Source organism: Carassius carassius, chromosome 39, assembly GCF_963082965.1.
Source record: "Carassius carassius chromosome 39, fCarCar2.1, whole genome shotgun sequence".
Classification (NCBI taxonomy): domain Eukaryota; kingdom Metazoa; phylum Chordata; class Actinopteri; order Cypriniformes; family Cyprinidae; genus Carassius; species Carassius carassius.
The window spans coordinates 11,346,097-11,373,849 of record NC_081793.1 but is presented as its reverse complement, the minus strand read 5'-3'; the positions used below and the strand labels follow the sequence as shown (position 1 = coordinate 11,373,849).

Below are 27,753 nucleotides of genomic sequence, written 5' to 3'. Positions count from 1 at the left end.
ACAATCTTATTTTTCTATTATTTTACAAATATTAATATATTTTTTCTACAAAAACATTTATTGTTATTATTATTATTATCATTATTATTATTATTATTATAATTATAATTATTATAATTATTATTATTATTATTATTATTATTATTATTATTATTATTATTATTATTATTATTGAAAAGAGCAGAGTATATTTTTCAGGTTTTTTAGGGGGGATAAATTGAAAGAACAGCATTGTTACATTTGTTTCAGTTACATTTATTTGTTACATTTATATTATTTACATCAAGTTTTTGAATTTTGAAGTTTGAAGAATTTGAATTGTATATTGTTATTGAAACTTCATAATATTTCACTTGATTATACATTTAGTCAGGAATTATAGTTTGGAAAAAGTCCTTGTTTTCACGTTATGTGAAAACAAGTACAAGTATATAAATAAATAAAAAGAGACTTACTCATGTTTATGATCTCTGCTGAATAAAGTGCTTCATTCTTTTTTTCTGAGGAAATCCATTTCTCAAATCCTTAACCACATCGCATCTTTTTGGGGTGAATTATGTCTTATTCCTCTCATCGCGAAGCAAACAGTAAAATAAAAGAACTTGAAGAACAGTCTCGCTGCTTTTTCTTCTGTGTGGGCGTATTCAAGCCGCGCACTTTAGTTTGAATCTGAATAGCGCGTTCAGCGCGGGGGCGTGGTCATATTAGATATAATGAAGAGAGACGTGAAAAACAGACATCGCTTAGTTTTCATATGGATTACTTTATCACAGAATATTTGTTTTCGCCAGCACTTGTTTAGTTTCAAAGTAGACATGTCAAGCTTTCTATAGATATCCCTCTCATGTCTCTTTGTTGAGTATCCACAGAGTTACAGTTCATTTTAATGACGTGTTTTTAAATGAAGATCAGCGCAGACAAAGGCTGCAGACAGCACACTTTGTTTGTTATCTTTATTTTATAAGTGCACAAAGTTTTGTTGTTATTATGTCTGTATCCAAAAAAAAGGCCCTTTACAGATTCGATTGATGTATTGCTCTTATCTGTACACTTAAAACTGAAAGTGTAATTTAAGTTCTTTTCGAGGTTATCAGAAAAAAAAGTTAATCGACTCCAGAGGGTTAAGGTGCCACTCAGCGGTCAAAAGCTGCAAATGCACTTTACAGACACCGCTGTGGTGTAATCTATATTACATGTTACCACTAGAGGGCAACATTGGCATGTAGGATGTCTGAGTACTGCATGTGCAGACAATATAGAGACGAGTGAGAGCACAATGTTATTGTTGCAGCCTGTTAATAAAGCAGCTCGGTGAACTCTCAAGGCAACAGTCTTTATTTGTAAAAGAACCCAATGCAACATAGTGTCAGAAGTGGCTGTGCTTTGAGAAAGAAGTCAGCTTTGCACCCGGCTAGTGATTATGAGTGAGGAAGACCAAGCGAGAGGAGCCTCAGCAGCGGGGGTAGCCGCAGCGGCAGGTCCAGTAATGGCAGCGGCAACTTTCACCATCAAACCACCGGAGCCGTTTGATTTTGCAAAGCCCCAAGAGTGGGAAAGGTGGAGTAGACGGTTCGAGCGTTTTAGACTGGCAAGTAATCTGAATAGCTCCTCGGAAGCAAACCAAGTCAATACTTTGGTTTATTGCATGGGAGATGAGGCTGACGACGTGCTAAGAGGGCTCGAGCTAACGGCCATGCAGCGCCAGCAATACAATGCAGTCAAAACAGCTTTCGACAGACATTTTGTCCCAAGAAAGAACGTGATTTACGAGAGGGCAAAATTCAATAAGAGAGTGCAACAGCCATCAGAACCTGTGGACACATTTATTACAGCTCTTTATGCACTAGCAGAAAATGATGATCAAAAGATCATGATGATCTTTTGAGAGATAGGCTTGTAGTGGGTCTTAAAGATTCGTCTCTGTCAGAAAGAATGCAGCTTGACAAAGATCTTACCCTAGCTAAAGCTATCACAATGGCAAGGCAAACTGAAGAAATAAAGAGACAGCAAACTGACTTGAGAGGTGAAATTATCGCCAACAAAACAGCTATGGATGCAGTGCAATTTAGAAAAGCCAAGCTGAACAAGTTCAAAACTAAAGAGCAAAAACAGTTTAAGTTCCCGAAGTTTCAGCAGACCAAACATGACAGTAAAGCATGTTCCAAGTGTGGCAAAGCACCCGCGCATGCAGCAGCACAGTGCCCAGCAAAAAATGCAGAATGCCATAACTGTGGAAAACGCGGACACTATGGTAGAGTCTGTAAGTCCAACACATCTGTGAATGAGGTCGCGGACAGTGCGGCTGGACTTTTTCTGGGTGAGGTGGATTTTGGAGAAGAACCATGGCTGGCGGACATAAATGTGGGAGGACATAAGGTGACCTTCAAGTTAGATTCCGGAGCAGATGTGTCCGCTATTTCCGAACAAACATTTGTGAGCTTCAAACTCAAAGACAAAACATTGGACAAAGCGGAAAAACCACTGTATGGACCGGGTGGGGCTGCGTTAACTGTTTTGGGGTCTACCACAGAGACTATTGTGTATGGTGACAGGAGCACCACAGAGAAGATCTATGTAGTCCGAAACCTGCGCGTGGCACTGCTGAGTAGAACAGCTTCGGTGATACTGAAGCTTATCGCCAGAGTTGATACTATAAACGAAGAGACGGTGAATAAAGCATACCCCAAGTTATGCGAAGGACTTGGGCTGGTACAAAAGCCATACACCATAAAACTAAAACCTGATGCCAAGCCCTTTTCGCTCAAAGTGCCAAGGCGCGTGCCACTGCCGCTCATGGGCAAAGTTAAAGAAGAGCTGAACAGAATGGAAAAGTTGGGAGTTATTAGTCGTGTGGACGAGCCGACCGACTGGTGCTGTGGCATGGTTGTAGCTCCCAAAAAGGACAAAGAGAAGGTGCGTATCTGTGTGGACATGACACCTTTAAATGAGTCCGTGTGTCGTGAAAGATACATACTTCCTTCTGTAGACCAAACACTAGGCATGCTCACAGGTGCTCAGTATTTTTCTAAACTTGACGCAAATATGGGCTTTTGGCAAATACCACTATCCAAAAAGTCGGCACTCCTCACCACGTTCATTACGCCATTCGGCAGGTATCACTTCAACCGTTTGCCATTTGGTATCTCCAGCGCGCCTGAACATTTTCAAAACATGATGGTGACGGAGGTTACAGCAGATCTCGAGGGAGTCGTCTGTCACATGGACGATATCCTGGTCTGGGGATCGACCGTAGAGGAGCATGACACAAGACTGCATGCTGTCCTGCAGCGGGCAGAGAAAGCCGGCGTTACATTGAACATGTCAAAATGTGAGTTTAACAAAAGAAAGGTCAAATTCCTTGGATTCATCGTCTCAGCAGATGGAATGAGTCCTGATCCAGACAAAACCCAAGCTGTTCAGGACATGAAGGAGCCAAGCAACGTGAGTGAGCTCAGGAGCTTTCTTGGTATGGTAAACCAACTGGGGAAGTTTATTCCAAACCTTTCTGAAAAGGATAAACCACTGAGAGACTTACTTTCAACCAAGAACATGTGGTACTGGGGGCATGACCAGCAAAAGGTGTTTCACAACCTTAAACAAGAACTGTTTCTCCTCCTGTGTTACAGCTCTACAACCCGAATAAGCCACAGAAAATCTCCGCGGATGCCTCTTCATTTGGCCTGGGGGCAGTCATGCTGCAGAAAGAGGGAGATGTGTGGTCACCAGTTGCTTATGCTTCCCGATCATTAACACCTACAGAGCAGCGCTATGCTCAGGTGGAAAAAGAAGCGCTGGCTCTTACGTGGGCCTGTGAGAGGTTTAATGACTTCATCCTAGGCCTTCACTTTGAACTCGAAACTGACCACAAGCCACTAGTGAGTCTTCTGGGAGGACAAGCTTTGGATGCGCTTCCGCCGCGGATACAGAGATTCCGTATGCGCTTAATGAGGTACTCATATACAATAAAGCACATCCCTGGCAAAAGTCTCACCACAGCTGACACACTCTCACGCTTACCGCTTACAAACAGTGTTACTGGCGCTGATACAGATCTTATGGAGGACACTAATATTTACCTTGAATCAGTGCTAGAGGGTCTTCCTACAAGCAGTAAATACCTGGCAGAACTTCAAGAGCAGCTGATGTCTGACAGCGTCTGTTCTCAAGTCATGAGGTACTGTGCAGAAGGCTGGCCGGATCGTAACCAGCTACAAGGAGCGGTGAAGCACTACTGGCCTGAGAGAGCTGTTCTGAGTGTGCACAACGGACTACTACTTAGGGGCACAAGGTTAGTTATTCCTGTTAACATGAGAAACTCAGTTTTGGACAAAATACACGAGGGCCACCAGGGTGTGGTCAAGTGCAGAGAGCGTGCCCGTCAGGCAGTGTGGTGGCCAGGTTTAAGCAACCAGATCAGTGAACTTGTCCTCAAATGCAGACAGTGCATACAGGAAAGAGTCAATGTAAGAGAGCCTTTAATGCCCACAGATCTACCCGAAAGACCATGGCAGAAGTTAGGTGCTGACTTGTTTGCTCTGAAAGATAAAAACTACCTGTTACTAGTGGACTACTTCTCTAGATATATAGAGATTGCTCAGCTCAGCCCAACTCGCTCTGCCAATGTCATTGTGCATTTGAAATCAATATTTGCACGTCATGGAATACCAGAGATACTGATCACTGACAACGGCCCGCAGTTTGCATGTCAGGAAATGAAAGACTTCGCAAGTGAATACTGTTTTGAGCATGTGACCAGTAGTCCCAGGTACCAGGCGGAGAGAGCTGTCCAAACAGTTAAAAATCTCCTCAAGAAAGCTAGTGATCCGTACAGAGCTCTATTAGCCTATAGGACCACAGCGCTGGCAAATGGCTTCAGCCCTGCACAGCTACTCATGGGGCGTCGACTCCGTACCACCCTGCCGATGCTACCAGAGGCTTTACAGCCATGTGTGCCAAATCTTCGACAACTTCGTCATGTGGAGAGGGAGAGAAGGATGAGACAAACTGAGTGTTTCAATAAAAGACACAGAATAAGAGATCTGGATAAACTGATACCCGGAAACCCCGTTTGGATTGCAGATGCAAAAGCAACAGGCACAGTGACATCTGTCCACCCAACTCCACGGTCCTATGTCATCAGTGGACCGCAGGGAACAATCAGAAGGAACCGCAGTCATCTTGTGCCTTTGCCGATATCAGAGACTCATACTGAATCACAACAGACCCAGTCTAATGAAAGAAACACTCCTGCAGAGATACTTTCTGAGCCACAAGCACAACAAACACCAGATGTTGTTTGAACCAGGTCTGGTAGAGAAGTGGTAAAACCAAAAAGACTGGATCTGTAAAAGAATACATTAACATTTCTGTTATGCTTTGAATAAGTTCTAAATATGCCTTAATCTAATAAGAGTGTTTGCATAGAAAATGTTCTAATGTCTGCAATAACTGTTTGATAAGGGAAAAGAAAATGTTATGAAAATTGTTAAAATGTTTATGCCCAGAAATCTACAGTTAGCTACCAATGTGACATGTAAAAAAAAAAAGCTAATGGTTTGAGTTACAGCTAAGAGTAGTTAACCTACATTCAGTAAGGGGGGTGTGGTGTAATCTATATTACATGTTACCACTAGAGGGCAACATTGGCATGTAGGATGTCTGAGTACTGCATGTGCAGACAATATAGAGACGAGTGAGAGCACAATGTTATTGTTGCAGCCTGTTAATAAAGCAGCTCGGTGAACTCTCAAGGCAACAGTCTTTATTTGTAAAAGAACCCAACGCAACAACCGCGGCGGCGGTACGTGTGGTGGTAAAAAGGACCTTTAGGCTGTCCACCTACTTTAGTATGATAGTGATTTCACCTGACAAGTACTCATTCACACTTTCACATGTGCTGCTGACATGATTAGTAAATTGATGTAAGCTGGTCATTTTGTGTCAGGATCAATAAACAGTGAATTTTATTTATTTTTTTATTTATTTTTTTATTTAAAATTTATGTCACTGACAAAACTTTTGGCCATGACTGTAAGCTAAACCAATCTGCACTGACAATGAGAATTAGAAGGAAGTAAATACATATTTGGGTGGTGTAATATTATAATACAATGTCATTAATCAATATGTTAAGATAACCCATGTTATTTAAATTTTAAAATAGCTTAGACGATAATGAGCAATAATAGTTCACCACACTGCATAGGATTTATGATGCGATGGCAAATTCAAGTGCACAGTTTCACCTAATTAATTATAAAAAATTTTTAGTTATAAAATGTATAATTTGAATAAAAGAACAACACCAATAAGCTTCAGTTAATTAAAAAAATATATATTTTATTCATTACATCATAGATCGGGTTTTTTTCTGGAAATTGGCAGACTTGACTAAATAGCAACACAGTAACAAACAATAAACAATAGAAATGGCAAAACAAAAATTCAATAATCCAAAATTCAATGATCCCAAACATTTATGAGTAGGCTAAAACATCTAAATATGATATCTGGATTGCTGTCAGATGAGCAGTCAGATGCTGAGCCAACTAAGGGCGCATCACTTATCATTTAGTGCTTCTAATAAGTCTTCGGCATCCATTAATCATTGTGACTATTTATGAAACTGATAACTGCTATTTCAGTGAGTGAAAAGTGTTGCCTATCAATGTACAATGTTAAAACATAAGCGGCGCAAAAATACCAGCATTTTATAGTGGGTAAATTTGTCCCTCTGGCGATTGATACATTATCAAACAGACAACGAACACTATCAACAGCAAGTAGTTCTGTATGTTGTTTCAGGGTTGGCATCATCTAAGGTCCTCTGAGGGGTTGGCATCATCTCTTCTCAGGTGTTCTGGATCCAGTCAGAAGCTTGTGTAAACCCTAGTTACATCACGTGGCAAAACAGAGAAACAAATAGAGACATAATTAGCATAGCTGCTAATTAACCAAGGAAAATGAATTTGTTTAACCCAAGTTAAATTAATAATGTGCACTTGATCAGATATAACTGCAGTCCAAGATTATGATATATATTATTTGAATGCTTGGCCAAAGAGATGTGTCTTTAATCTAGATTTAAACAGAGAGAGTGTGTCTGAACCCTAAAAGTTATTAAGGAAGGCTGTTCCAGAGTTTGGGAGCCAAAAACTAAAAAGCTCTACCTACTTTAGTGGACTTTGCTATCCTAGGTACTACCAAAAGTCCAGTGTTTTGTGACCTTAGGGAGCGTGATGGGTTATAGCGTGGTAGAAGACTACTTAGGAACGCAGGAGCTAAACCATTAAGAGCCTTATAGGTAAGTAATAATATTGTGTAACGGATACAGAACTTAAAGGCCGTGTTGCAGTGTTAAATTTTTTTACGAATTTGTGCAATTTGCTTGTCGGTAATAAACATTTAAATTGTTATCCATTGTATTTTATGTTATTGGGTATCACAAAACGGAATATAATACGAAAAAGTAGGTACTATCTTACAGCGGTCTCCTTTCCCCCACAATGCATTGCATCACATCACGTTGGGGAGAGAATTTACCAAAGCCCGCCTTGAGAGCATTGAGAGTGACTAGAGAGACGAGTAGTAGACAAGAGTATTCAGATAGCGCAGATTATAGATAAATAGATAAATACATAGATATATATAAATAGATAGACTAGATATATAGATAGATAGACAGACAGATAGATAGAGAGATATCGACCAACAGCGACCCAAACGCACTCACTTCCCTACAGCACAAGCTTTTCAGCGCAGTTTCCATGGGACAGCACCCACAAAAGCACCTGCCAAACACAGCGACACACACGCGGCTACGTTTGCAACAATATTTTCACCAGAGGAAGAGATAAACGCTTAGAAACGTCCATATAGCTAGCATGATGCCTTCAATTTCTAGAAGACAAAGACAAAGTTTACCAGTTCTACGACACTATGACAAAGTTTACCGGTACTTATCTGAAATAATGTCATGATCACTGCCACTAGATATAAAGAAAACGTTGATTTTTTTTCACTCGGTGCTACTCAATGACAGTAAAAAATATATATATATGTGTCGTTATTGTGCACTGCTGCTCGTATACTAGCTCCAGTGCTCATTTCTGCGATGCTAAATGATAGCAACTCACTAGGATACTTCACCAACTCTCCACTCATTCTCCTCGGACCATGCATTTAATTGGCTTTGACGGACATCAGTTCTTGGCAATTCCTCATTTGCCCACATCTGGCTGGTTCAAAATTACACGGCTGCGGGCCATCATACATGTTGGCTCTTGCCACCTCTTCCTCATCCCAGTCAGTCGCTATAGTTCTGATGCTGCATTCCAGGCAGGTTTTTGAACTCGTAATCACTATTTCATACCACGACTAACGACTTTTTACCATTCCAGGCAAGTTAGGCCAAACTTTCTGAGCGCAAGGAATTGTAACTAGATTATTTATTTTATTGCAATGTTACATTGACTTAAAATCGTTCTTTCAACGTGTACCACTTGCATAAACAATGCATCCGTAGGCAGTATTATTCGTAGGGGCTGCCATCGTTGTTTCAGGGGCTGTGTGAACTCGGAACTCGGAGTACATCGATCTAGTATGAGACACTAGTTCACAGATGGGAAGTCACGGGTTTGATTGCCGTTCCAGTGCACTTTCACGGGTTTAAGGTTGGAAAAACACGGGTTACGGGTTGCCTGGAATGCGGCATCATACTAGGCTGAGGCTACCTTTCCTCAACTTCTCCCCAACGTGACGTCATCACCGAGTTGCGTAAAAAAACCGTTAATACCAAAAACTTAAAAAATAGGTTTTTAAGACCATTTTTGAGACATTTTAAAAATGATATACATATCTTGAGTGATTTATGTACCCATTAATCGAAAGTGGAGGTTAACCTGCAACATGGCCTTTAACAGGTAGCCAGTGCAGAAACTGTAAAATTGGGGTAATATGATCATATTTTCTTGACCTGGTAAGGACCCTAGCTGCTGCATTTTGAAATACCTGTAGCTCAGTGATCCTCACTATTTTTTTCACAAGAGCCACATTAGCCGAGAAAAATCAAAAGGCGAGCCACTTTTACGACAACATACTAAGTCACCTTTGCAAATGCGCATTTCTACATATAAATTGGACATCCCACAAAAAAGAAATAACACGGCCAATACATTTTCGTTTAAGAACAGATTTACTTTAATAGTGGGATGAGCGAAAGCTGGCATGCATGTCAAACAAAATGCCCCCAAAAGAAAAAAAAAAACTCTATGTTTTCAGTGCTGATGCATTCATGTAACATTTAAGGGCACCTAAAAGCTGTCACAACGAACCGGCAAAATTAATGATTATGAATATGTAAAATATAGCAAAAGACATTTAATTTTTTTTTATGTCTGTCGGCTAGAAAGATGCTGACTCGTGATCTTCGCAGTAGTGAACACGCCTGAGAGAAATGCACATTTCATACGGGAGGGAGAGCAGTCTGTTTTCTTTCGTTTTGAATTGTTTTGTTTAAAAGTAGACATTTCAATCCTTATATATAGCCTATTTGTCGGGTCTGTGAGGCAAGTAGGCAAGTAAGAGTTTCGGTTCATTCATGAGACAAACTCCAGGTTCACACCGGCTCCTTCGTATCGTGGTTATCTATTTTCTATTTACTTCTTATTAAATCCAGACAATTGGTTGATGAAACCTTGATTAAAATTAAGATACAATTAATACAAAACGAAATCAAATTTAAAGACAGGCTTTGTGCTTTCTGTTTGAGGTCTCAGTGAAAGTTTTAAAGCAGTCTTAGTGCCGCTGCCAGAGCGCTCACATCCGTAACGGAGAACTGTCCCGTCTATAAGATTTTTTTTATATATATTTTTTTTATACATTTCTAAATAAATGCGACTTATAGTCCAGTGCGAGGCTAGGCCTATATGTTATTTCTTCTTCATGGCGCATTTTTTGACTGATTCGCCTTATAGGCTACTCCGGAGCATCTTATATTGATAGGCTACACCTGTATGAATTCTCATTTTACTTTTTGAACTCCATTATTGAGCCGAGTTTTGCTTGAAAATAGTCTACTGTTGATGACTGTGCAAGACTAATGGATTCAGAGTCAGGCTTGAATGAGCATGCTTCAGACTCGTGGTGTGAGCAGAGCGAAATTGGAGCGGGAAATGCGACGCTCCGTCCACCGTCCTTTTGAAATTGCCGCTCTGCGCTCTGTCCAAGATCCGCCCGCTCGCGCTCCCCGCTCGCTCCCGCCTCACATGCTCTGAAGGCAAGTGGCAGTGTGATACTGTAAGCTACTATGCGAGCCGCCAGTTATAGCTTGACGTGCTGCATGCGGCTCACGAGCCGCGCAATGAGTAACTGTGCTGTAGCTTATTGAAAATGAAGGACAACCTCCAAGCAGTGCATTACATTAGCCCAGTCTAGAGGTCATGAATGCATGAACTAGCTTTTCTGCATCAGAAACAGGTAACATGTTTCGTAGCTTGGCAGTGTTTTGAAGATGGAAAAATGCTGTTTTTGTAACATGGGAAATGTGATTTTCAAAAGACAAGTTGCTGTCTAATATAACACCCAGATTTTTGACTGTAGAGGAAGTAACAGTACATACATCTAGTTGCAAATTGTAATCTACTAGATTCTGTGTACTGCTTTTTGTTCCAGTAAGTAATATCAGAAGCTGAAATCACAGCGAGCGCCATGCTCTAAACTGTGAATCACGTTGTTATGAATGGATTCCACGATTCCATCCGCGTTTTCTGCATCGCGGAAAACATAGAGCCCTACAATTATACCAGCACAATGTATACTCTCACACTTTAACTGCTTATATTTTTGAACACCCATCTAATCAAAATAAAAGAGCGCTGAGTCTAGGAGAACTCACACACACTCCGGACACATCAAGTTCAACTCGAGCAGCAGTCTAAAACTGTTTATTTATTCACCAAACGGACACAAGTTTAACTTACTTTAAGAATGAACAATGAGCCAAAGAGAAGTTTGAAGTTCAGTGTTTAAAAAACGGAGCAAACGGAAAGAGCGATCTATATTATAGCTCTATAAATGAAACATACAGACTTTATTAGAGCTACAGAAAGAGAAACGTTTCGATGAAAATGCTCAATATACAATTCATTATGTACAGTAACAATGATTCGGGCGAATATAATGTAATGTAAAACTATGTGAATGGTGCTCTGAGGCATGGCAGGATCTTCTGTCTGAAGTGTCTCGACTGTTCAGCGTGCAGTTATGTGTCTGAATACACAGCATGTGCTGTCAGTGATTTCAGCCACTAGAGGCTGCTCTCGCACTGTATAATGAAAACAGAGCCTTCTCAGCCGTTCCAGCAACGGACTCAACCCGGGAAACTATCAGCCGCTCCAGCAACGGACGAAATGCAGAAAACTATCGGCATGGATTTTTGCCGATAACCGATTATTCTAGAAATCAACTATCGGTGCCGATTAATCGGCAAAACCGATAAATCAGTCGACCTCTAATGGTAACGGCGGCAGACCTGTCTCCTCCCATCTTTCAGTGAGCTCTTCAATCCACAGACCGCGGCGGAGCAGCGCAGGCGGACTCAAACACAGGACACACGGTGTGTGTTTATTGATAGATTGTTAGAATATCTGTATCTGTGCAGTTCTTTTTCATAAATACAGTTTACAAAAGATCATGAGGGAGCAATTGGTTTCTAACACTTATGAACGCATACTTTAATTACACTTATTTAAATATACTTAATCTACTGTAATTATACGTACTTTATACATACATTACTGTGCAAATGTATGTGAATGCTATGGATTTATTTTAAATCTTTTTAATGTTCTTTAATGTTATCCTTTTTAGGCTTTATTTATTTATTTATTTTATAGAAGTATCGGTTCAGGCGTGTTTTTAACACGTTTAGGCACCGGTACTGTTTTAAAAGTATTGAAATGGCACCGTTATCGAATAAAACCCAATCGATACCCAACCCTATGTATGATACAGCTTTCATTCTTCAGGTCAACCACATATTCATGAAAATGAAAATCAGTTTGAATAAATAAAGCAATAACTTTGTCATAATATCCTTTCAAATGTTAAAGTTGCCACAGTAATAGCATGCTTTGCATGTGCTGCCCCATCCCCAGAAAAAAAGTTCAGGCTCAGGATTTTTTTTTTTTTGCTTTAACCCCTGTAACTGTTATTTCTCTTTTGTTGAAAAAAGACAAAGATCCGACTTCCTGTTCTAGGTACAGACCACTTTTTTTGATAGGGACTGGTGTTAAATTATATGCTAAAGTACTATCTCGCCGTCTAGAGAAATTTATGAACAAGCTAGATCATCATGACCAAACAGGATTAATCAAATTTCGCTCAGCTGGGGGCACTAGAGAGCACCATATGGTGTGGACGTAAGTTTAGAGAGCTCCTTCAAAGCCTCTTTAAATTTATATATTTCTGACTATTTCCATTGCGTAAGTTTGTTCGCCAATACCTACCAGTGAAATGAAGAAGGCTAAGTCCAAAAAAGGTGATTCACCAACCAGCGCAGGTGAACAAATGTCCGAGAAATCGTCGTCTAATGATTGCAAGGCTGATGATGATGTCCGCACGGCTCCAGATTCAACTGCCATTCTGTCGGCCATCCAAACTATGAATAACAGTATGAACGACTGGAAGCAACTCTAACCCAGCTGCAATCAGCACTCTCTGAAATCACTTCTTGTATTACTGACCTAGAGGGTGTAAGTACCGACCACGAAAGCAACTTTAATTTAGACCTAATTTTGATAACCCCACTTTTTTTCGCACACTTTTTAATCTTTTACCAACCACTCAAAACTCGCACCTTATAATAGGAGGTGATTTCAACTTAGTCTTAGACCCTGCTCTAGACAGATTTCCATCTCGCTCTGACATATCCTTGCCCAATTCCACTGTTGTTCTTAATGATCTTATTAATGTAGGGATTCGACAGATTTGGCTGTGCTTAATGAAATTACCGCACTCAAATTGGAATATAACTCAATTCTTTCAAACCATGTTAACAATATGTTGTTAAAAGTTGGGCAAAAACAATTTGAACTCGGGGATAAACCAGACAAATTGCTTTCTCGCCAGCTAAGGGGGCTGCAGGCCAGTAGAGCAATCCATAAAATAAAAAACAAGGAAGGTGTCTTTTTAACAAATCCCAGTGAAATCAATGATACATTTAAAGATTTCTACGAAGAATTATACAAATCGAGGGGTTGTTCTGACCCCTCACTATTAACAAACTTCCTTCATTCATTACAGCTTCCAAAGTTAGGGTGTTCAGAGCAGGCCGCTTTGAATGCAGATATAACAGAAGAGGAGATACTGGATGCTATTAAGTCTTTTCCCAGTGGTAAGGCATCTGGCCCAGATGGCTTTGGAATTGAATTTTACAACAGATTTGCGCAGACTTATTCTCCTTTGCTGTTGAGGATGTTTAATCACTCATTTGGCGAACTCAAGCTCCCCCAGTCCTTTTATGAGGCAAATATTTCCTTAATTCTAAAAAAAAGGTAAAGAAGAAACAGACCCATCATCATATCGTCCCATTGCTCTTTTGAATTCTGATCTTAAAATGTTTACTAAGATTCTTGCTAACAGGTTAAATAACTTTATTCAAAAATATTACTCATCTTGATCAAACTGGTTTTATTCCTGGCCGTTATTCCTTTTTTAATGTCAGACGATTAATGAATATCTTATATACTAGCCATTCTTCATACATCGAGGTACTCATCAGTGTTGCCCACTTTCTCCCCTGTTATTTGACCTATCCTTGGAACCCTTAGCTCAAGCTGTCCGAGAATCTGAAACTATTTCTCCAATAATTTTATGGAATACTCATCATCATATTTCTTTGTTTGTTGGTGATATTTTATTGTTTTTGGAGAAGCTGTCACATTCAATTCCTCATGTGTTGAATTTGTTTGAACATTTTGGATCTTTCTCTGGGTATCTATTCCATTGGGTCAAAACTTTAGGTACTTGGGGATAGATGTTTTTCCTTCCCTGCAGGAAATTCTCTCAAAAAACGATAACAGTATTCTAGCTAAAGTATCCACAGATTTGGAAAATTGGTCTCGTCTTCCTACTTCTTTTCAGGCTCGTATATCAGTGATTAAAATTAGTTTTCTCCCACATATTAATTTATTTTCTTCCATGATTCCTCTCGCTTCACCGTTTGGCTACTGGAACAAATTTGATGCATGTGTTTCAAGGTATAAATGGGATGGGAAACGCCCTCGTATTAAACTGACTACCTTATAACAAAGTAGATTACATGGAGGTCTTTTTTCCCCAACTTTAGACTGTATACTCAAGAATCTCAAAACTCAATATAATATGCCAGACACCTCCTTTTTTATGTATTTGCACATTAGATTAGCCCTACAGGCATATGGGTTGCCTTGGAATTCTCAACTGCCTATTAACCCTTTGCGCAAACTAATCCTTCCCTCTGAGGAATCTCCCTCCTCTGCTTTAGTTGTCTCTTTCTTCTTGAGCATTCATACAAACCTTTATCTGTTACAACTGTTAGGGATAAGGATCTTAATGAGGAAGTGCATGTTTTATTTTCAGATCAGGTATGGGGAATGTTTAAATTGTCTTCTAAAAACCCTAACCACCAATTGATTCATTGGAAATTGCTGCATAGGTTTTACTTGACTCCAATTAATTTTTTTTTATATAAATCTGTCATCTTCTCCTAAGTTCAATCTCTGTTCGCAAGGATCTTTCGGCATATTTATGCTTTTTTTTTTGAGTGCCCCTCTCTATCATGAATGACTTTTGGGACCTCAACTTGTCCATCAAACAAAGACGTTTACTGTTAGCTGCTCTCACAGCAGCAAAAAAGTTGTTAGTCAACCGTTGGAATCTTCCTCACACAATGGACAGACGAACCTGTGTATTTGTTGGACTTTCCCTTTTTTGTCATCTTTTCTAAAATCTTTGTTAAAATTATTTAATTGTTATTTATGTATTAATATTACTTAATTTATTTTTATTATTTATTTATTTATTCATTTTGAAGTCTACCAGGGGGTGGGAAGGGTTGGGTACTAAATTTGCACAGTTACTTTCTGTTTTATACTACTGTTCCCAGAAGAAAATTTCAATAAACAGTTGTTAACAAAAAGAAAAACCTGACGCACGTATAGATTCTCCTTCCCCTTTATATCTGTTGTAATAATTTTGTTCCACATACTGTACATAATTTGTTCTCATCTATGCCCCGCCTTCTGAAACGCCCCTTGATATATTGTGATCCACTGTCAGGCCGGAGAGACGAGACATAAACATAAAACCCATTATAAACGTGATATAAAAATTATTTCTATACGTGTCCTCCTATGGAAGGCCAAACAAGGTAGTTTCGCCTTCTCAATGAATCAGCGTCACACACCACGGCCTTAAGTCAGCGGAGCCAGAAGGCCATAGTGCTAAGTTGATGTATTTCCTCAGTGACCAGCACGGATAGCTTCAGGCATGACGAAGCGGATATAGTCCTCTTTTGGAATGCCAAGAATGCAATGCATACATCAAAAATAAACATTTAATTAGTACCCATTGTTTCTCTGTCTGTACTTGTACTGTGAACAATGACAATAATGTTGACAGATGAATTAAGTGCATTTAAGTGCCATTCAGTTGGGGTTTTAAATAAAGCATTTTCTGAGATGCACATTAAACATTAAACATAAAACATTAATTTAATTTATCTTTTAATTATTGAAAATTAAGCAAACTTAACTTTTTGGTACTAAACCGCAATAACTAAACTAAACCGGACGTTTAAATATACTGTTCCGGCTTAATATTTACAGATATTAGTCCATATCGTGATTTGATGTAAGTGCAATGACCTATTTTTGATTAATTCATTCAATATTTGGCAAATTCTGTGCCAGTCCGCGTTAAACTGTAAAATCAATTTTTTATGACTTGATTTTGCGATTCCCTCCGCGTTTTCTGCATCGCGGAAATCATAGGGTCCTAGTTGTGGTATGCCAGCTCTATCTCTATCTCTACCACGCCCTCAAATCAAAACACTACTGACTCCTTGCAGTATGCGATTTCGGATGCAGTGTCTCCTTCCGCTTTGTGGGTGACGTAAACGTGTTGTGTCACATTAAAAAAATCATTGGGAAAGAAACTCACATGAGATTTAAAATAAATCAAAAGAGGCTTCGAGGCAGAGGAATTTGCCTCGATCATTTTTTGTAATTGAGTTACTCGAGAAATCGTTTCAGCCCTAAACAATACTACAACAAGAATAAAAGGTACGCCTTCTTTCTTTGCATGAACATCTGGACGGTGTTATGCAAATCTTCCCACATAGTGACATAGCGATTTGGGGGCGTGTTAGAATGAGCCGTTTTAGAGGGGTGTGGAGGAGTCTTATCTTTTATAAAGAATATCTCTTTGGATTTCAATTCAATTCAATTCAAGTTTATTTGTATAGCGCTTTTTACAATACAAATCGTTACAAAGCAACTTTACAGAAAATTATGTTTCTACAATATTTAGTAGTTTGTGCACGTTTGACAGGATTTTAGAAAAATAAAAATAATAATAATAATACAAGACGTAGTCAGCTAGATGATGAACTATCAATATTATTAATTAATAGTAATTATATGATGCAGTCACACATGTAGCAATAATTGTTAGTTCTGTTTGTTGATTCAAGGTTAGGATCATCTGGGGTCCTCTGAGGGTCAGCATCATCTCTTCTGTGTTCTGGATCCAGATTGGAGCTTGTGTAAATCCTCCCCGTGGCAAAACATAGAAACAAAATAGAGACATCATTAGCATAGCTGCTGATCCAACAAAGTAAAATTAGTTTAACCCAAGCTAAAGAATAAAAATGCAGATGCAACTACACTCACAATTTAAGAGATACATTATTCGAATGCTTGGCGAAAGAGATGCGTTTTTAATCTAGATTTAAACAGAGAGAGTGTGTCTGAACCCCGAACATTATCAGGAAGGCTATTCCAGAGTTTGGGAGCCAAATGTGAAAAAGCTCTACCTCCTTTAGTGGACTTTGCTATCCTAGGAACTACCAAAAGTCCAGTGTTTTGTGACCTTAGGGTGCGTGATGGGTTGTAGCGTGGTAGAAGGCTAGTTAGGTACGCAGGAGCTATACCATTTAGGGCCTTATAGGTAAGTAATGATAATTTGTAACTGATACGGAACTTAATAGGTAGCCAGTGCAGAGACTGTAAAATTGGGGTAATATGATCATATTTTCTTGACCTGGTAAGGACTCTAGCTGCTGCATTTTGGACTACCTGTAGCTTGTTTATTGACGAAGCAGGACAACCACCTAGAAGTGCATTACAATAGTCCAGTCTAGAGGTCATGAAAGCATGAACTAGCTTTTCTGCATCAGAAACAGATAACATGTTTCGTAGCTTGGCAATGTTTCTAAGATGGAAGAATGCGGTTTTTGTAACATTGGAAATATGATTTTCAGAAGACAAATTGCTGTCCAATATAACACCCAGATTTCTGACTGTAGAGGAAGTAACAGTACATCCGTCTAGTTGCAGATTGTAATCTACAAGATTCTGTGTGGTGTTTTTTGGTCCAATAATTAATATCTCTGTCTTATCCGAATTTAATTGGAGAAAATTATTTGTCATCCAATCTTTTACATTTTTAACACACTCTGTTAGCTTAGATAATTGGGAAGTTTCATCTGGTCTCGTTGAGATATATAGCTGAGTATCATCAGCATAACAGTGGAAGCAAATTCCGTATTTTCTAATAATATTACCAAGGGGCAACATGTATATTGAAAATAGAAGGGGACCTAGGACGGATCCTTGTGGCACTCCATATTTTACTGATGATAAATGAGATGACACCCCATTTAAGTAAACAAAATGGTAGCGATCGGACAGGTAGGATCTAAACCATCTTAGAGCCTGCCCTTGAATACCTGTATAGTTTTGTAATCGATCTATGAGTATGTCATGATCTATGGTGTCGAACGCAGCACTAAGATCAAGTAAGACTAGAAATGAGATGCAGCCTTGATCTGACGCAAGAAGCAGGTCATTTGTAATTTTAACAAGTGCAGTTTCTGTGCTATGGTGGGGCCTAAAACCTGACTGAAATTCTTCATACAGATCATTTTTATGCAGGAAGGTGCTCAATTGAGCAGACACAACTTTTTCTAAAATTTTAGACATAAATGGAAGATTTGAAATAGGCCTATAATTTGCCAGTAAACTAGGATCTAGTTTTGGTTTCTTAATAAGAGGCTTGATAACCGCCAGCTTGAATGGTTTTGGGACGTGACCTAAAGATAACGACGAGTTAATGATATTGAGAAGCGGTTCTTCGGCTACAGGTAACAGCTCTTTTAGTAATTTAGTGGGTACAGGATCTAATAAACATGTTGTTGGTTTAGATACAGTGATAAGTTTATTTAGCTCTTCCTGTCCTATATTTGTAAAGCACTGCAGTTTATCTTTGGGTGCGATGGATGAAACTGAAGTGTTAGACGCTGTAGAATCTACATTCGCTATTGTATTTCTAATGTTATCTATTTTATCAGTGAAGAAATTCATAAAGTCATTACTATTTAACGTTGGTGGAATATTTGAATCAGGTGGCGTCTGGTAATTTGTTAATTTAGCCACTGTGCTAAATAAAAACCTTGGATTGTTTTGGTTATTTTCAATGAGTTTGTGGATATGCTCTGCCCTAGCAGTTTTTAGAGACTGTCTATACCTGGACATATTGTTTTTCCATGCAATTTAAAAAACTTCCAAGTTAGTTTTTCTCCATTTGCGTTCAAGACTACGAGTTACTTTCTTGAGAGAGTGAGTATTACTGTTATACCATGGCACAGTACGTTTTTCTCTAACCTTTTTCAATTTGATGGGGGCAACAGCTTCTAATGTATTAGAGAAAATAGTGCCCATGTTGTCAGTAATTTCGTCTAATTCATGTGTATTTTTGGGTACAAATAGCAGTTGAGATAGATCAGGCAGGTTATTTGCGAATCTGTCTTTGGTGGCTGGAACAATAGTTCTGCCCAGACGGTAACGCTGAGACATATAGTTAATATCAGTTATACGCAGCATGCACGATACAAGGAAATGGTCTGTAATATCATCACTTTGGGGTACAATATCTATAGCAGTAAGATCGATTCCATGCGATATAATTAGATCTAGTGTATGATTAAAACGATGAGTGGGCCCGGTGACATTTTGCTTGACTCCAAAGGAGTTTATTAGGTCAGTAAACGCAAGTCCTAATGTATCATTTGCATTATCAACGTGAATATTAAAATCTCCCATGATTAGCGCCTTATCAACTGTAACTAGAAGGTCTGAGAGGAAATCTGCAAATTCTTTTAGGAATTCTGTATACGGCCCTGGTGGTCTATACACAGTAGCCAGAGCAAGAGATACATTAGATTTCTTTTGCATGTCTGACAGTGTAACATTTAGCAGAAGTATTTCAAAAGAGTTAAACCTGTATCCTGTTTTCTGGGTAACATTGAGAATATCACTATATATTGTTGCAACACCTCCGCCACGACCAGTCTGACGGGGCTCATGCTTATAACAGTAGTTTGGTGGAGTAGACTCATTTAGACCAAAATAATCATTTGGTTTTAGCCAGGTTTCAGTCAAGCAGAGTACATCAAAACTATTTTCTGTGATCATTTCATTTACAATAACTGCTTTGGGTGTGAGTGATCTAATATTTATGAGCCCAAACTTTAAAAATTGTTTTTGTTCATTTACTTTACATTTTTCTGGTTTAATTACGATAAGATTTTTTCTAGATCCTACATTATATTTTGACCTCACTATTCGGGGAACAGACACAGTCTTAATAGTTTTTACAGCACAAGTACTTTTATCATTTAAGCGGGTGGAACAAAAGTCATCATAATAGTTATTAGAGAATTGTCTTACTAGTCACATGGAGCGAAGTGTCCTGGAGATGTTGTCAGAGAGCAGCTCCGCTCCGATTCAGCCTAGGACGCTCCCAGAAAAGATTCCAGTTATTGACAAATAGCAGTTTCTGTTCTTTACACCATGACAACAACCATTCATTTAAAGCAAAAAGTCTACTGAACCTTTCGTGTCCTCGTCGATACGTGGGTAGTGGTCCAGACACGACGATCGTCGCCGTGGGCGTCATGCTGCGAACCGTCTCGATCAGGCTGCTGAAGTCCCTCTTCAGCGTCTCCGTCTGCCGCAGCGTGGTGTCGTTAACCCCGGCGTGAAGCACGACCGCTCTGGGGCTCTCGTCGACCTTCAGGATCGCGGGTATCTGCGCAGAAACATCGAGAACACGAGCACCAGGCAAACAATGAGTGTGCACTTTACCTTCGGCTAACGTAGCACTTACGTGTCGGACGATGGAGTCTCCGATGATCACAGCGTCGCGTCCTGTCTCGCGGAGGGGAGCGAAGCGGTTCCGGATGGAGATGTCGAAGGCAGGAGAGGGAGAAGTCGTCGCCCGGGACCCGGCTCGCGTCCTCCGCTGTGGATGCACCCAGGGTCCTTGGTGTCCCGGCGTCGCAGTGAAGGACATCTGGGAAGATCGCGTCCTGGGTGCACCGGGCCTGTGCAGAGAAACACACGGAGTAGACGTGGTGGGACTGTTAGCAGATCGCTGTATACTTACCCCGGACTTGTGAGCGTCAGCCCGGGATGATTCCAGCGCGGCTCTCCGCTCTCTCAGCTGGGCCTGCCTCACCTCCAGGTCGCGAATCTGCTTTCCCACGGCCTCGAGCTCGAGCTGCACAGAGTGGAGACATTCATCCGCCATTAAAGCAAGTAACAGTGAGTACAGCAGTGGTAATGTGTGTGAATAGAGTATTAGCAATGTAAGCGCAGTTAGCTGCAACCACGCCGCTGATGCTAACGGGCTAAAAGCTAATAGCGGACCCGGGAGATCAAAATAAAACTAGTGATAGCGAGGCGCTCTGATTGTTTTTGTTGTAGAATACAATAGAGGATATATTCACACGTTATATAAACGGAAACGATGATGTATAAAATTGATTTTTGAGTTAAAAATAGTCAATGAAAAGAATATAGTGACGGAGCTCAAACGCAGTACAGCCGCCAACAACCAGTTTAGCTGAGTTCTTAGTTTAGTTTCCTACATGAAACAGTGATTTGAGACTTTAGTCTTTTCAACTTTACAGATCTTCTTTATGCACCAAGAGCTCCAAAGAGAAAGGAAAAATTTAAATCGCATCATATGACCCCTTTAATGAGCTTTAAGCATTTGTTAAATCATTACATAAAAATTGCTGGTACATTAACTTATTATATGTATTTGTCTAACTATTGCAACCATAGCAGTAATAGGATTAGGCTTAAATGATTTCTTGTCTTTCTATCTAGTGGACAACATTAGTATTACAGCCTGAAATACCAGCTGAAATGTCCAATAGTTTTTAATTTTCTTTTAGCCATAGAGCATTGTAAGTTGATGAAACTAAACATGTTTCCTAAAAATTACAAATATAAAAAGACTTGTTCTCCATGTATAAACGTTTAGAAGATTTTGGATAATGCACTTTAAAGATACAGATACGTAAAGACATTTTTTTTTACTGTTACTTTAATAAACCACCATGCTGACAGCATTCAATATATCCAAAATCCATTTGCAATTTAGCATCTTCAGTATCTTGACATCATGTTGACAAAGTTTGGTATGAATTGCATGATTATCCTAGGAGGAGTATGCATTAATCCACAGCCTGATTTTTCCGAAAATCCACATTCAAACCCAAATTGCAGACTTGCTGTTGGTTGTAGCTAATGACTATAAATTAGAAAGTTGTCTAGCTTGATGAGACCAATATATGTTCCAAGTATTATGAATGTAGTTAAGACAAAATCCCTCACTTTTGTCAAAAGGTGATGCTATAGAGTGCCTCCTCCAGACCTATTTATGAGCTTTGCCAGTGTCTAAGGGTTGATAACTCTTATGTGTGTCAAATTTCATGAAATTCTAAGCATGTTAAATTACTCAAAAACACCCCCCAAAAATGATAGTCAAAGTTTGACTCATTGTCATGGTTTTTAAGATATTAAGATTCGATCCCTTCACAGTTTTACGTTGTCTGTGATTTGACATTATTTTGATGAAGCTTGAAGCAAATCGGGTAAGTATAAGATGACAATTTCAAAGTGTTTTAAAAAGTCAAGTCACTTTTATTTGTATAGCGATTTATACTATACTGATTGTGTCAAAGCATCTTTACATTGTCAAACAAGAAAATAGTTTGTCAATAATGCAAGAAGACAATAACAAAGAGTAATTTTTCCAGATAAAGTCAGTTCATTGATGATACAGTCAGTAATGTCATCATCCAGGTCAGCTCTCTTCCAGTAGTGTCAGTGGCAAGGAACCAAAACTCCATTGGTGACACAAATGGAGAAAAAGTAACACACTTCATGCTGCCAGCTGAGGGCGCTATGACTCACAATAGTTGCATCTATGTGATCATCATACAATGATCCAAATTAGACCCTGTATGGCAAAGATATTAGACACTTACTGTTTCTCATTTCTCAACATAATTTTTTTTTTTTTGCAATTCAGCATCCCAAATGTCTTGATCATTTTGTTTCGTGAGTTTGGTGGCAATCAGTTGAAAACCTTAGGAAGAGTAATGCAAATTCTAGAGCATTTGTTTTTCACAAAACCCTGCTGAATTCCTGTTCGGTGGAGATAATGACATGCAGTCTGAAAGTTGTTTGGTTCGATCAAATCTATATGTGTACAGAGTTTCATACGTATATCACAATTTTTTATGATTGCGATTTTAATCACTATTTTTACACAAAGACATGCTTTTGTCACGTTACATTTGAGGAAGGAGTGAGGAGACACTGGAGAATTCTTCAGATATAGCATTTAATCATCAACGGGCATATACAGGAACCTGATCCGCAGTTGTTTACCACAAAGATAACATTTTATCCTTTATTTTGATTTTAAATCCTAACGTTGTTTCTGAAAAAGATTTTTCAGCATTGTGATTCTATTTTATCACAGTAGAGTAATACAGTCTTTCATAGACATATTCACATTTAAACTCAATAAATAACTTTAAATAAATAACTCCACGAGTGTCATCTATTATTGCCTTGTTTATCTAAAAGTGCACTTTTCCTGGTTTTAAATCTAGCCAAAAAGCCAAATGTTGACTGTGAAACAGTAGACATTAATTATATGCATTTATTGTTTAATTATTACATTTCCCTGTCAATCCATATACATTTTTAATGTAAAATATTCGCTGTCACTTTAATTCAGCGTGTGCACTGCAGCACAGCAGAAATAGACTCAGTGCGGAAATGATCACTGCAGGACTGCTGCAGATGCATCGCTCCTGGAGTATGGTGTTATTTTAATGACAAATGTTGAGATATTAATATAATGCACGAATGCGAATCTCTCCGCTCACAGTCGGATTTCCTTTGCTCTCATACAAAACCCGACGTGCATGCTCAGATACAGCCCAGAGAGAGTTTGCACAATTAAAACGTGTCTCTCCTCTCACTCAAACTGCGTCCTGTGCACTAACAAATCTCTCTATGCTCATGCACTAGATATTAATTATTTTCACACCTTTCTATTTCTAACCTTTTCTGTTCACATCTTTCGCATTTTTTACCGCGTGCAGTGTGAATGCTCTGATCCGTTACCAAGGGCACAGAAAAAATATGCACCACAGACAGAGTGTGTGAACCTGGTGTTACGTTTGTATGCCCACCCAGTCTGTTCTGTTCTCGCATTCCTTTTAGGCGCGCTGCATTCTGATTGGTTTGGATAGCATACTGCGGGAGGTCGGGCCACAGAAAATCGTGGTATAAAGACATTTAGAAATCGTGCATGCTCAAATTGTGATTTTATTACTATTTTGATTAATCACACAGACCTACCATGGACCAGTCTCTTCCCAGCTCTAATGGCTGCAAATTCTAAGGTGTGTGCCAATTTTCAGGAGTTTTTGAGCATGTTACGGGCCCCAAAAGCAGAAGAAGAATCCTAAGTAAAATAATAGGGCACTTCGCCACTATGGGCTAGGGCCCTAATAATAATAAAAAGAGCAAATCCAAGAGGGACTTATTAGTGTAAAGTTAAGGAAGGAAGGAACACTTATTTTTTAGAACTGGTTATTTAACAGGGACATAATCCCAGAACTGCTTTTAAAAGCATTAATTCTATCACAGGTCCTCTGCCTAGCCAGCCAGTTGAATCTACTCCAGAGAATTGTGACACTATTTTGAATTACTTTTATTATAAAATAGTAGAGATTAGGCAGCAGTTTAACATTGATTTTAGAGAACATGATGTTGACTCCTGTCCGCCTTCATCATTGATGCATTGTAAGCATGTCACCATTTAACCATTTTAAAGAAAGCCTCTCTAAAGCCCTGTAATTTAAGTAATTTTAGACCCACCTCTAAGTTACTCTTTTTATAAAAAATAAAATAAAATGAAAAAAAGTGTCTATGCCACTGACTTGTCTTATGAAAAAAAAAATCAGTCTGGCTTCTGTTCCCAACATAGCACTGAAACTGCTCTTGGTAAGGTCACTAATGACCTATTGCTTGCAGCCGATAAAAGCTTGTACATTTTAATTCTTCTTTACCTCAGCTCAGCCTTTGACACAGTGGACCATAATATCTTCATAAACCATCTGAAGACTTGTGTTGGTATCAGAGATGTAGCTCTGGATTGGTTTATCTCTTATTTGTCGATCAGGTCATTTTCTATTTGGCAGTGAGAAAGAGGACGGACACAGATATAAAGATATCTGAAAAGTGCCTTTGTGTAGAATCTACTGTCATTTGTCTGTCTCATAGTTAGATTTGATAGATTTCACTTTTAATATGTCCATAATGTCCATATTTAACAATAATGTATATATATATATTTTTTTTTTAAATAAAATAATACATAAATAATTAACACTAATCAAGAAATGCTATTTGTGCTATTATATATTTGCAGTGTTTAAGTGTTCAACACTGAGCAAATTATACGATAATAATGATGAAATATAAATATTTGTGGTGTTCTCTTTCTGGCAGGACCTAAAAGGGAAGATCTTGATAAAAGCAAAGAAGATCAAAGTGGAGCAGGACAGCTCCAGCTCTGACTCAAGCTCCTCAGATGATGAATCTAAAACTGAAAGCAAACCTAAAGCACAGAAGGTCAGTGTGTATCTTTGTACATCATGCTTTTGTATTTTCTAAAGCAGGGGTGCCTAATCCTGTTCTTGGATATGTATTTTCCTGCAAAGTTCAGCTCCAACCTCCAACCCAAACAAAAGTTAGTCAGATATTTAAAGGAATAGTTCCTATGAATAAAAGTTTCTGGAACTTTCCTGATAATTCACTCATCCCCATGTCATTCAAGATATTCTTTCTGATCAAGATGTCTTTCTGTCTTCAGTCAATAAATATTAGATATATTTTTTTCCTATGGTGCTCAATGGTTTGAATGTCCAAATTGCAGTTTCAAAGGGCTCTACATGATCCCAGCTGATGATTAAGGGTATTATCTAGTGAAACGATTGCTCAGTTTCTATATATACAGTGGCATGCAAATGTTTGGGAACTCTTTGTAGAATCTGTGAATATTTGAATAATTTTAACAAAATAAGAGCGATCATACAAAATTAATGTTATTTTTTATGTAGTACTGTCCTGAGTAAGATATTGTACAGGTGCTTCTCAATAAATTAGAATGTTGTGGAAAAATCCATTTATTTCAGTAATTCAACTCAAATTGTGATACTTGTGTATTAAATAAATGCAGTGCACACAGACTGAAGTAGTTTAAGTCTTTGGTTATTTTAATTTAATTTTTGCTCACATTTAACAAAACCCATAAATATCTCAACAAATTAGAATACTTCATAAGACCAAGGAATTTTTTTTTGTGAACTGTTGGCCTTCTGGAAAGTATGTTCATTTACTGTACATGTCCTCAATACTTGGTAGGGGCTCATTTGCTTTAATTACTGCCTCAATTTGGCGTGGCATGGAGGTGATCAGTTTGTGGCACTGCTGAGGTGGTATGGAAGCCCAGGACAGTGGCCTTCAGCTCATCTGCATTGTTTGGTCTCTTTTTCCTCTTGACAATACCCCATTGAATCTCAATGGGGTTCAGGTCTGGTGAGTTTGCTGGCTAGTCAAGCACACCAACACCATTGTCATTTAACCAACTTTTGGTACTTTTGGCAGTGTGGGCAGGTGCCAAATCATGCTGGACAATTAAATCAGCATCTTCAAAAAGCTGGTCAGCAGAAGGAAACATGAAGTGCTCCAAAATTTCTTGGTAAACGCTTGCAGTGACTTTGGTTTTCAAAAAACACAATGGACCAACACCAGCAGATGACATTGCACCCCAAATCATCACAGATTGTAAAAACATAACACTGGACTTCAAGCAACTTGGGCTTGAGTTTCCTCCAGACTCTAGGACCTTGGTTTCCAAATGAAATACAAAACTTGCTCTCATCTGAAAAAAGGAATTTGGACCACTGGGCAACAGTCCAGTTCTTCTTCTCCTTAGCCCAGGTAAGACACCTCAGGGGTGGCTTAACAAGAGTTAAATGACAACTGTAGCCAAATTCCTTGACACGTCTGTGTGTGGTGGCTCTTGATGCCTTGACCCCAGCCTCAGTACATTCCTTGTGAATTTCATTCAAATTCTTGCATCCATTTTGCTTGACAATCCTCATAAGGCTGCGATTCTCTCGGCTGATTGTGCATCTTTCTCTTCAACACTTTTTCCTTCCACTCAACTTGCTTGGATACAGCACTGAATGTTTATGGCTTACCTTCCTTGTGAAGGGTGTCAGTGATTGTCTTCTGAACAACTGTCAGATCAGCAGTCTTCCCCATGATTGTGTAGCCTAGTGAACCAAACTGAGAGACCATTTTGAAGGCTCAGGAAACCTTTGCAGGTATTTTAAGTTGATTAGCTGATTGGCATGTCAACGTATTCTAATTTGTTGAGATAGTGAATTGGTGGGTTTTTGTTAAATGTGAGTCAAAATCATCACAATTAAAAGAACCAAAGACTTAAACTACTTCAGTCTGTGTGCATTGAATTTATTTAATACACAAGTTTCACAATTTGAGTTGAATTGAGGGAAAAGGGGTTGAATTGCTTCAATGGGGTGGGCAAGTTCCTGACATAAGCTCAATAGCGCAGTCTTATGATCTATGTGTGTGTGTGTGTGGGGGCAGTGTGGCAGCTTGGACTTCGAATGCTTGGAATACTTTGAGGGGGTCCATGTATTCCGGGGGAACTCGAGATGGCTAGGGAGGATGAGGTGGGGATTTGCTAATGACTGGTTCGATCCTGGGAACAGCCATGACTTCCATGGAAGGGGCTTCGAGCCTAAAGGTGGAATTGCTCTTGGGATTGTCAGACATTGATTCTTGGAAAGGCTTCAGCTCAGGGGTACAACAGAAAGCAATATTTGAGAGTTGGTAGTATATTCCCCACTCTGTGATGACTCCTCTGGAGCAGTCAATTTTGGGGTTATGAACAGTCAACCATGGGAAGCCGAGGATTAGAGTGAGTTTAGGAGTATGAATTCAGAAAAACTGAATCAATTCCTGATGGTTCCCCACTTTAAGCTGAAGAGGTGGAGTGCACTGAGTGACCCGACCTGATCCCAGT

General features: G+C 39.1%; 1 protein-coding gene across 1 annotated transcript in view; it reads left to right on the top strand.

Annotated features, from left to right (window-relative positions):
* Positions 1-27,753, top strand: part of plcd3b (phospholipase C, delta 3b) — a 112,807-nt gene that overhangs the window by 38,059 nt on the left and 46,995 nt on the right. The window contains exon 10 of the mRNA XM_059530677.1: positions 25,146-25,268. Within this exon, the coding sequence (XP_059386660.1) occupies positions 25,146-25,268 (123 nt within the window). The remainder of the gene's footprint in view (positions 1-25,145; positions 25,269-27,753) is intronic.